The sequence below is a fragment of the Macrobrachium nipponense genome, chromosome 7 (assembly GCF_015104395.2).
Source record: "Macrobrachium nipponense isolate FS-2020 chromosome 7, ASM1510439v2, whole genome shotgun sequence".
NCBI lineage: Eukaryota > Metazoa > Arthropoda > Malacostraca > Decapoda > Palaemonidae > Macrobrachium > Macrobrachium nipponense.
Window position 1 is genome coordinate 33522593 of NC_061109.1, and position 12533 is coordinate 33535125.

At 34.3% G+C, this 12533-nt stretch overlaps 2 protein-coding genes across 2 annotated transcripts in view; one reads left to right on the forward strand and one right to left on the reverse strand.

Annotated features, from left to right (window-relative positions):
* Positions 1 to 7493, forward strand: part of LOC135217568 (uncharacterized) — a 14952-nt gene extending 7459 nt beyond the window's left edge. The window contains exon 2 of the mRNA XM_064253534.1: positions 7068 to 7493. Within this exon, the coding sequence (XP_064109604.1) occupies positions 7068 to 7493 (426 nt within the window). The remainder of the gene's footprint in view (positions 1 to 7067) is intronic.
* Positions 7494 to 9559: 2066 nt separating this feature from the next.
* On the reverse strand, positions 9560 to 11584 carry LOC135217569 (uncharacterized). Its single transcript, XM_064253535.1, has 4 exons — positions 11567 to 11584; positions 10493 to 10705; positions 10100 to 10351; positions 9560 to 10045 (listed from the first exon to the last, which is right to left on the reverse strand). Exons 1-4 carry the CDS (start codon positions 11582 to 11584, stop codon positions 9560 to 9562), a joined length of 969 nt encoding a protein of 322 aa, XP_064109605.1.
* Between the last annotated feature and the right edge of the window lie 949 nt (positions 11585 to 12533).

A 12533-nucleotide genomic window follows, 5' to 3' on the forward strand; every position in this document is an offset into this window, starting at 1 on the left:
ATCTTTGGTGGTATATTGCTTTACTTGCCCGAAATGTAAGATCGGGAAATACGTGGGAGCCACCAAAAGATTGCTCAAAGTCAGAATCGACTCTCATCTCGGAGTCAGTCACCGTACGGGATGTACTTTGAAAACGAAAGAATTTTCCAACATACGAGAACATTGCAATAAATGTAAAACATCATTTTCATATAAGGATTTTCGCATTGTCACCCAAGCGCCCAATGACTATTCTCTCTCTGTTTTGGAGTCGTTAACAATCAAACAGCTTGTGCCCCCATTAAATGGTCAGACTACTTCTACAATTCTATATATAGCATAGTTGACGTCCTCCTTTCCAAATCAGACAATGTCACTCAGTTTTTTAACTCCATAGAGATAGGTACTAACTTAAGCATTCTTCACCTTTTTAATTTTTTATATATCTATTTTTTTTTCTAGTTCATTTTTAAATTATTATATTAACTTTTATGTTGTTCCGTTTTTATTAATATTAATACTGAGCCTTTTTTTTAATTTTGGTATATTTTGTATATTTTTTACAGCCCTGATGATGAGACCCAAAGTCTCGAAAATTGGAAAATACATGTATGATGCTACGCTGGCCTTTTTTCTTTTCTCTTTTTCCATCCTTTTTCTTATATTAAATCTACGGCGTTCCAGATGCCCCAACCTTCCCGCGTATATAATATATATATATATATATATATATATCTATATATATATATATATATATTATAATATATATATAATATATATATCTTTCTTTTTTTTTTTATATAGATCTATATATTATATTATTATATATATATATAAACCTTATTATATATATATATATAATATATATATATATATATTCTATAATATAGATCTATATATATATCTATATATATATATATATATTATATATATATATATATAATATAGATATATATATATATATATATATATACTATATATATATATATATATATATATATCTATATATATATAATATATATATATAGATATATATATATATCTATATATATATATATATAATATATATATAGATATAGATATATATATATATATATATATATATATATATATATATATATATATATATCATATATATATATATTAATATAGATATATATATAGTATATATATCTATATATATATATAGAATATATATATATATATATCATATAATATATATATATATATATAGATATATATATATATATATATATAATATTATAGATTAGATATAGATGATATATATATATAGATATATATATATATATATATATATATATATATAGATACGATATATCTATATATATATATATATATATATATATATATATATATATGATATATATCTATATATATATATATATATATATAGATATATATCATATATATATATATATATATATATATATATCTATATAGATATGTATAGATATGTATATATATATATATATATATATATATATATATCTATATATATATATATAGCAACTGTAATAGCTGTAATGCCTTCTTAACTTCTTGAATTTTTTTCTCTTTTCTGGATACACTTATCACTACAAAGCCTGTAGACCCAAGATCAAAGAATTTTTTTTTGAAGAAATTGTAATGTCTGGTACCAGGAAACGAACCATAATCATAAAGAGGTCACATTGCACATGTATGATTTTAAATCATGAACAAATTAAAAAGGTGATGCTAAGTACTTCTGCCCTATTACCGAGACATGGTCACAGCAACTATAGATATACAGATGCAAGGGCCTATGTAAATGGTGGTTCCAAGTTATAAGGGAACACAAAAAGTTCGAGAGTTCACAGAACGGTCAACAGATTAAAATCGGAATCTACTTATTGATAATCCTCTTTATTCTATTCTTATGTTCCTTGTGGAACATGTTTTATGACCGGGTCAAAAGAAAATAATCCTTGACTTACCTTAAAGTTACTCACCCAGGTTAACTGAATCAAAACAGATTGTAATTAACTTCCTTGAAATAGTTTCGTTACAACGTGACAATATTCTGCTTTGCTTCCGATGTATTCTGTATGACTTTTCACTTAAATGTGAAATCTGGTGTTCAATTCTTTACTGGTTTGACCTTAGTAAAATAAATCCCAATCCATAAGTGGAATTTTTTATACAATATTGCTGCCTTTTCGGGGGCTATTATTATAAGCATGTTTTATTACATTTATATGAATAAAGTACAGCAAGAAAATGGTGCTTGAGGGCACTTCTTTTTTTTCCTATTTTTCATAAAAGATCTTAATAGCTCTATTATAACAAATATCCATGTTATGGGATGGATAGTACAATCTGTTCCTATTTTTCTGATGTTTTTTAATTCTGACTATTCAGAAGGCTCGAAGAAACATTGATGAAAAAACTGATAATTTTATATTTATATGATGTCCTAAATAATAGTGCACATAAGTCAAATTATTTGTCCTTTTTCCCATAAATACTATATCTACAATTAAAAGGTTCACTTTTAATATAAATGTCCAAAAAAGTTAAACAATCATCGTTCTCTAACTGAAGTGTAAATTTGATAGAAGGGATTTCATCATCTAGTTGAGCCAATATATTATTTACATCCAAATCTTTAGGTAGGATGGCTAAAATATCATCAACATAATGGTACCATGTCACAGGAAAATGGAAAATCTTTGAGATGCACAGTCGTTCAAATAGTTCCATAAATAAATTTGAAAGAACAGGCGAAAGTGGGTTTCCTCATTGCCATACCAAGTTTGTTTGAAATATTCCCCATTCAATATAAATTTATAATCACATATGCATAAGCTTATTAATTCTATGACCTAGATAATTGTTAGTGGGAAATCAATTTTATGCAATTCATTGTTAAGGTATTCCAATACAGTCAATGGGATCTTTAGTGAATAAGGAAAATGCATCAAATCTTATTGGCCGTGAATCTGGATTGATTGTAATGCTGTTGATTTTGTCAGTCAAATCTAAAGAATAAAAAAGATGGGTGCCAGAAATAGTTTCTAACAATGGTGACAATAATTTTGTTAGATATTTTGAAAGCTTGTATGTTTGGAACCAACAGAGCTAATTATTGATCTCTTAGGGTTATTTTCTTTATTTGTTTTTACTATCCCATATACTGTAGATACGACAAAGAAGTTCTTGAACCGTGCTTACTCCTCAAGAATTCACCTTAAGTTTCTCAAGCAATCCCTAGAAGAACAAGTCCTTCGAAAATCTCTGTTGTCAGCACGTCTACGGAAATATGATGATCTCCATTTTAATGAACTTAGCCGGACAATTTTGAAAACACGCGTCGAAACAATCAGGAGAGAAGAACAGTAATTTTTCAAGGAAGTCTATTCCAAGTGAGTGGAAATATTCCTTTCTGGGTGAAATATAAGGAAACCTCAGACAGAAAACGGACCAGCTTCAATCCAAATTAAACAAGACGTTCAGAACTCTGATCAAGGAAAGTGACTGGGCAAAGAAAGCAAAAAATAAATAAATAAACAAATAAATAAATAAAAAACTCTATAGTGAAAATATCAAGTAAAACTATTTATAAAGTTGTTATATGCGCTTTAGGCTATGGGTTATCATTTGCAATTTCAACCAAGCCAAGTGCACTATCTATAGCGTCATCTATTAATGGCTTTGAAAAATTCAGTAACCTTTAAAGACAACAGTATGACATAATAAAAGGGATCATATATTCAGCAATGAAATTTCCTTATGGAATGAACTTCCCGGCACGTTATAGAAATGACTTGGGTGAGTTGAAAAAGGATAAAACCATACATTTAACTAAGGCGGGTAAATCCAACACCGTAGTAATCATGGATAAAGCATTGTATTTATAAAAAATGGAAGAACTATTAAGAGACAGTGATACATAAAACTAAATAAGAACCCCTTAGAAGAAGTAATTAAATCTTTCAATAGTAAATTAAAAAAGTATCATGAAAAACAACAGAAGTGTCATAAATTAGTTGTCAATGAACTCACCTTCTTTGCTGCAATACAGGCTAGTAAAAACATATAAAGAAAATGACCAGTAATTAGCTCTGTTGGTTCCAAACTTACAAGCTTTCAAAATACCTAGGGAAATTATTACCACCATTGTTAGGGACTATTTCTGGCACCCATCTTATTCAATCTTTAGATTTGAATGACAAAATCAACAGCATTACAATCACTCCAGATTCGCGGTTAATAAGTTTTGATATATGGTAATTATTCACTAAAGTTTCCATTGACTCTGTATTGGAATACATTAAAGATGAGTTGCACAAACTTGATTTGCCACTTACAATTAGCCAGGTCATAGAATTAATAAGCTTATGCATATATGATTGTAAATTAATTTTCAATGGGAGATATTTTAAACAAACTTTTGGTATGGCAATGGCAAGCCCACTTTCGCATGTTCTTTCAAATTTATATAGGGAATTTTTTGAACGACTGTACATCCCAAAGATTTTCCATTTTCCTGTGACATGGTACCGTTATGTTTATGATGTTTTAGCCATTATACCCCAAGATGTGGATGTAACTAGTATATTGGCTCAACTAAACTATCAAGTTTCTTTTATAAAATTTACACTTGAGTTAGAGAATGATGATTGTTTACCTTTTTTTTTTGGACATTTATGTTAAAAGGGATCTTTTAATTGTAAATTTAGTATTTATAGCAAAGACATAATTTGACATATATACACTATTAATCAGGACACCGTATAAATATAAAAATTTCATTTTTTTCATCAATGTTTCTTTGAGCCTTACTAGTAGTTAGTTCTGAGTTTTTAGATCAAGCATTCGAAAACATCAGAAAAACAATGACAGATTTGTACTATCCATCCCATATCATAGATATTTGTTAAGACCTTGTATGAAAAATCGAAAATAAGGAAGTGCCCTCAAATACAATTTGTTTTCCACATTTCATTGTTTGAGGCTGTAAAACCTTTTTAAAAATTGTTTCATACAAATGTATCTTTCACATATAATAACGTAAAAAAAAACATGCCTATAAAAAATACCCCTTGAAAAGACAGCTATATAGTATAAAAAAATTCCATGTATGGATTGGGATTTATTTTACTAAGGTCAAACCAGTAAAGAATTGAACACCAGATTAAAGAAGCACAAATATTCATCAAAAACAAGTTGGACAAATAATGCTGTATTTTTAAATTTAAGTGATAAGTCCTACATAATACATTGGACACAAAGCCAAATATTGCCACGCTGTAATGAAATTATTTCAAGGAACTTGGTTAAATTTTGTTTTGATTCAGTTAACCTGGGTGTATAATGTTAATGTAAGTCAGGGATTATTTTCTTTTGACCCAGTCATAAAACATGTTCAAGAAGGAACTGAAGGATAGAATAAAGAGGTTTACCAATAAATAGATTTCGATTTTAATCTGTTGACCATTCTGTCACCTCCCAACCTTTTTGCATTCCATTATGACTTGTACCCACCATTTATATTGGCCTTGCATAGATATAGGGGGGAGAGATTGAACAGACAAGTGACGATCACATGCATGTAAGGAGCCATTGTTATGCGATGATTTTCAGAGATGGCATCAGTATCAACTGCAGAGACCAGCAGCAAAAAAGCCATTTCTGGCACCCAATGCTGGATCATCAATTGTGTCAATTACAGGAACAATTTCACAAAAGAACAAGGGATAACATTTCCCAAGTCAGAGACCTATTTTCATTCATGAGAATCTTATGACTGTTGAAATAACCTCAAGTAAACATGTGTTATGTCACAATCAACTACACTCCTACTTTTATATCTAATAAAATATGTAATGAATGTTGTAATAAGCTTGTTATTAAAGCAGGGGTGTTTGTTTATCCAAGGTATGTGCCTACAGCTCATAGAATATTATTCCAAATGACAAATTATATAGAATAAAAGTTGTTCAGTATGCTGAATCTACACGAAAAGTCACTGGCATGTAGGGTTGCCATCAGTCCCTATAGCCATGACTATGCCTAACAAAGGCTAGATCCAGGCCTGCTGCAGTTTTAAGTGTTAATGAAACATTATGGTAGTGTTATTTACATGTTATCAAACTTTCCATACTACCTAATCTACCAGGGTTGATCATCAAATAACCAAGGGTAGCCTGCCATAGCCTAACCTTAGCTTAGCAAAGGTAGCCTAACTTGACATAAACTTCAGGAATGCTGACTTTTCAATCTGTCCTTCTCCACAGACATTGAAATACAGGTCAAGTCTTGAAAGTCTAAAGTTTTTCTTATAGGCTAGCCTAACATAGTACAATGTAAATAGGTTGAATTACAGGCCAGAAAGATTGTGACATGTTACACAGTTTATATATATGTACCTCCTAACAGTAATATCCCTAGAAGCTGTACAAATAGCTTCTATGCCATGGTCAGATGCTTTGATCTCGTTTTGTACAGTACTTGAAGTGTACTCTCCCCTGACTCACAACTGTATGAATGAATGTAGATTATAACTACAGGTATACTGTAATCAAATAAATAGTTTCTCTTAAAGATCTGTGAGTAGCCTCGTAGGTTCAAATATGCATGAAAAATGTCTGCAGGTCAATAAAATTTATATGCAACTCAGCAAGGATTAAAAAAAATTAGTGGAAGAACTGGAACAGTTTATTGGCACTGCTATACAGTATGATATTTAATTTCCCTAGAACTCATATATATTGGAAGAAGTCTTGTAGGTTACCACAAATTGCTGATGTATTTTCATGTAAGCTATGAGATGAATTGAAGAAAATATATTAGCACTTCAGATGAAAAGAGGGATAAACTGTTCGAAATTAGACTTCAGAAATGTAAAGAAATCCCTCTCCAAAAATTTTCAGAAAATTTTTCTTTTTATATTTTACTTAAGTTTTATCATTTATAATCTTTAAATGTGTATTTGAAACTAAATATACAATGAAGGGCAGAAAGAAGTGTGAAGATTTAGTTTATAAGGAACTTTTATAACCAGGAAAACTATTTGAATTCTAAACAACTCTTTAGAATTCTAACAGAGTATACTCAGCCAAGACTTTGACCTCGTCATGGCCAGTTTTGACGTTGAATCGCATTTTACAAATGTTCCTGTTGATGAAACCATCGACTTTATATTAGAAACCATTTTTGTGAATGACGATGATGTTTTCCAAGGTTTTAGCAAAGTTGACTTTAAGAAGCTTTTAGAATTGGCTGTGCGGGACACAGCCTTCGTTTTTAACGATGAAGTTTACGTTCAGGTAGACGGCGTCGGCATGGGTAACCCATTGAGCTGCACCTTTGCAGATATTTTTATGTTCAAGTTTGAACAAGAACTACTGGACAATTGTCCTGCCTCTTTTAAGCCGCTATTTTACCGTAGATATGTGGACGACACATTCCGACTTTTTAGGGACCATCATCATTGCGACCTTTTCTTGGAATATGCAAATGCATCACACTAATATAAAATTTACATTTGAGAAAGAGAATAATAATAGATTGCATTTTCTCGATACCTTGGTCATACGAGAGAATGATGGTTTCAGAACGGGAATTTTTTGTAGGGCCACATTTACAGGTTTGGGGGAAATTCTTTATAGTTCCTGTTCTATTAATTTTAAGCTTAATTCATTATCAACCCTAATTCACAGTGCTATAACCTTGACTTCAAATTGGAGCTTGTTTCATAGTGAAATTAATCTCTTGCAGAAATTCTTTAGGACCAATTGTTACCCAACTGCCCTGTTCTCAAGTTATGTCAGAAAGGCCCTACAGAAAATCTTCCAGCCACCAGCTCCAGTACATATAGCTTCTAAATTAAAATTTTATGTTAGATTTCCATACTCTTATGATACCTCATTTATACCGCATTTGAGGAAGATAATGAGCAAACATTTCCCAGCAGTTGATGTGAAATTCATCATTAGGAATCCATAAACCATAGGCGGATTCTTTCGACACAAAGAAAAATTGCCTACTTTGATGCGGTCTGGCCTAGTTTACTTGTATACTTGTTGTTCGTGTAACGAACAGACTTACGTTGGAAGCACTCGCTGACTGCTCAAAGTACGATGTGACTCACACATAGGCATTAGTTACCGCACAGGGATGAAGCTTTCTAGTCCAGAGCTTTCAAATATAAGAAACCATGCACAAATATGCAAATGCAGAATCAACTACGATGATTTAAGATAATTTTATCCACCCCTAATGAAAACCAACTCCCTATACTCGAATCCTTGGTCATTAAGCACCTCGTTCCAACATTGAATTTAACACTACAGCAGTTCCATTATACATTGCTTAGACCGCCCACTCTTATCTTTTTTCCTTGGTTATCTCAACTCCTTCTCGCTCTGGCAGGCCTTTCAGCAACCGAACCTCGGGTTGTAAGGTTTGTTTTATATATTTTAATTTTTTTAACCATTTCCACTTAGTGTTTAATACATTGTGTGTTTTTAGTTATTTGATTTTTATCTAAAATTTATATATATTTATTTTTTTCTCCTGCTTATTTGTATGTTACAATTAATGTTAATCTTGCTGGACAAGTTTGTAGTTTATGTATTTTTGTTTTTTATAGCCTTGAAAATGAGACCAAAGTCTTGAAACGTTGGCAACAATAAAGCAACCCATGTATTGAGCTGTTTTGCCTTTTCACCTGCTATATATATATATATATATATATATATATATATATATATATATATATATATATATATATATATATATATATATATATATGGACATGGGAAGCGGAGTTAGTTAAAGACCAGATACTAGGTTAACCAATCCAGAATTTTCTAATGTACGGGATCATGCCAAAAATTGTAAACAAAATATCGAACGTAAACATATATATATATATATATATATATATATATATATATATATATATATATATATATATATATATATCTTTTTTTTTATGTTTATATTCGATATTTTGTTTACAGTTTTTTGGCATGATCCCGTACATTAGAAAATTCTGGATTGGTTAACCTAGTATCCGATCTGTAATTAATTCCCGAATGACAATCAATGCTCACTTTTAGTCGGCGACGAGAAGCCCCCACATTTTTCTCCACCTTACATTTGGAACAAGTATTTAAATAAACGACACTGGAAGTCATCAGAAAGCTTAGTTTGTCTTTATATCTAAAAAAAGAAACAATAGGTAACGGGTTCTTGGGTAGGACCATACTGTATACTGCCGGAAGTTGCCTGTGAATAAGGTCATTTAGTTAAACATGAAGAGATTTATCATGAACAAAAAGAATACATAAGTGAAAAGCCAACTTTGGTACATTAGGAATATTAAAAACCGGAATAAATTTATAGTTAAGAAAGTTTATATAATTGTTTGAAAAAAAGATTGGAAGGGCAGCAATTTTCGGAAAATTAGTTTTGAAGAAATGAGATTTCTTATTGAAAAGCAAACCAAGTGGAGGATACGGTATAGGCCTGTGGAAGAGAGTAATTAAGGGATTTAATTTGAAATGAAAATGACAACTTCATTTGGTTTGCTTCAGCTCAGCCTCCCATGGGCCGCTGGTGCAGGGGGACGGTGGGGAGGCGTGGTTGGTCCGCCGGAGTGCAATGACGGTTGGGAGTTGGGTTGGCATACCAGGGAGCCAGGGCAGTGGGAAGGCAATTTGGGCCATTGTATCGCAGGTTCATAGGAGTGGTGGGTTGGGCAGCTCGGGCAGTGGGACAGTGGGCAGGCAGGTTGGTCTGTGGCAGAGCAGGTACAGTCAGAAGGTGGGTTGGGCTTTCTGGACAGGGGCTGGTGGGTTGGGTTGCCGAGGCGCAAGGATGGTGGGGTGTTGGGTTGGGCAGCTGGGGACAGTGGAGAGGCAGGATGGGCCGTCCAGATAGGGATACTGTTGGGAGGCGGTTTGGGCTCCTGGGGTCCAGGGATGGTGAGGAGGCAAATTGGGCCGCCAGGGCAAGGGGACTGTGGGGAAGAGGGTTGGGCCGCCAGGGTGTGTGGACGGTTGGGAGGCTGGTTGGACTGCCGGGACACAAGCTTGTGTGGAGGCAAGTTGGACCATCATGGTGCGGGGACAGTGGGTAGGTGGGTTAGAGCGGTGTGGTGCGGGGACAGTAGGTAGATGGTTTGTGCCGGTGTGGTGCAGGGACAGTGGGTAGGTGGGTTGGTCAGGATGGTGCAGGGACAGTGAGTAGGTGGGTTGGACCGGCTTGGTGTGAGAACAGAGTGTACGTGGGTTGGGACAGCATGGTACAGGAACTGTAGGGAAGGTGGTTTAGGTCGCCAGGCCGCGTGGAGAGTGGAGAGGCCGGTTGGGCCAGGTGGGTTCTGGGGATGATTGGAAGGCAGGTTGTGGGGACTGGGGAGTCCAGTTGCTCTGCTGGGGTGCAGGGATGTTGGGGAGGCAGGTTAGGCCAGCAGGCCCCTTGGACGATGGGGATTTGGATTGATCCACCCGGTTGCGGGGACAGCAAGTTGGTGGATTGGGCCTTCTAGGTACAAGGACAGTGTGATGCGGGTTGGTCCGCTAAGGCACTGGGATGGTGGGAAGGTGGTTTGGGTTGCCAGGGCACAGGGATGATGGGGAGGAGGGTTAGGCTGACCGGTTGTGGTTCCGGGTGATAGTGGGGGCAGAGGTTGAGCCACCTGGGCGTAGGGGTGCTGGGAAGGCAGGTTGGCTGCCTGGCCACCGCAGCATTGGGAAACACAAATACTTAGCCTCTTTGCCTCTCAGTCTCTGTCCTCTTTATTTTTTCCTCTTTCTCCCCTCTTTCTCTTTCTTTCTGTGAAGAGATAGAGAGCACAGAAGGGAGGTCCCACCCTTCCCTTTCAGTCCTTAGCCCCTTGTCTTCCATTTCTTTCTCTCTTCCTTTCTATGTCTCTCACCCTATCTCTCTGTGAAGAGAGATAGGAAAAGGAGAAGAGACATAGGGCAGGAAGAGAGTTCCCACCTCCTCTTCCCTGTCCTTAGCCGCCGCCCCACCCCCCCCTCTCTCTCTCTCGCTCTCTCTCTCTCTCTCTCTCTGTTTCTCCCCCTTTCTCTTTCTTTCTGTGAACAGGAGAGGAGGCACAGAGAAGTCGCATCATAGATGTTGAGGGGAGAGATTAGGCAGTCACGTGACTGTTGCATGAAAGTAAGGTGCCATTGCTATATGTTGATTCCCAGTATGGCCAGCAACAACAGAGCCACCTCTGGCACCCAGTGCTGGGCCATCAACTGTATTCAATACAGAAACAGAGTCACAAAAGAAAAGGGGATCACATTTCACAAGATGGTGATATTTTATTTATTCATTAAAATCTTCATAACTGCGTTCAAACAACCTCAAGTAAACATGTCTGAGATGAAACTCAACTTGCAATCAACTATATGCCTGCTCTTTGAGCTAATAAAATAATGAATTTGTAATAAGCTTTTTATTCTAGTCAATTTGTCATTAAATTCATATAGCCAAATAAATTAGGTGTAGGATTACTGTCAGCCCATATAACCATGGTTAAGTCTGACAATTTTCCATATTAACTGTTCTACAATGTACTTACCTCCAATACTGACTTCATTCTTGCTTGCTGGGACAATTACAACTCGTCACTGTTTCCCTTGCTGGGTTATGTTTTGTAACAGGGTACTTAAATATATGAATAAAAGTCTGATTGTGCTTAAATAATTAACCGTTAAGACACTGTAGACAAAATACTGTGTGTAAATACTCTTACTTAAGATAGTCTATAATGACTCTAACATAAGATAGTCTTTTTAACGCCTCCTTCTTAAGATAGTCTTTACAATGAACCATGAAGAACCCGAAGACACACATACGGTTTTCATAATAAGGCAATAAGACATTGAGACGCAAATTCATTAAGCAACAACAATTTACCAATTACTTTCATTCATGATGAAAAGAGTTCGTCACTTAGTAAATGAAACGTTTTTCTGAACAAAATATATCTTTCTGATTCGTTGAAAATATATTTGGGAGGGAATTCCGGGAAAAAGTCACCATGACCTTTGGGCATTGTCCTTTGATGTTTAGTGACTCATCAAAGAAAAAGTTTTTTACTTTTTTGTTACAACTACAGTATGGAGCAGAGTAGGGAAAAACTAAGGGTTTTGATGAGAAGAGAGTGAACATCTATGTTGAAACCATAGAACCTACGGTCAACGCTTAAGGAGGCATTTCAAGCCTGAGGACATAAAATAGGCAATGTTCTACTTCCAGCAATATTATTATAAGTTATTATAATGACATCAGTTCTGAGACGAAAGGCAATAAAAAATGAGTTATGCAAATAAGTCAAGAAAATAACAAATTAAAATTTATGTAAGGGAATTGTTAAGGAAATTAGAGGATAAACTATGTTTAACTAACGTAAATGAACATTAGATATCACGTTACCAATTCGTAATTTAATGAACATTGTCAAAGGTTTTCAAGTTCCTCATAAAAATGTCATTTTATATCTACAAAACGAAAACGACTGATATTTGTTTCGATATTTTTCCTCA

Excerpts from the sequence above, each read along its gene's own strand:
- LOC135217569 (XM_064253535.1), bottom strand. Across the intron at positions 10,352-10,492 it reads GCCCAATCCACCAACTTGCT|AACCCACCTGGCCCAACCGG; the intron begins GTCCCCGCAACC and ends AATCATCCCCAG. Across the intron at positions 10,046-10,099 it reads CTCTAACCCACCTACCCACT|TCCAACCAGCCTCCCAACCG; the intron begins GTCCCCGCACCA and ends GTGTCCCGGCAG.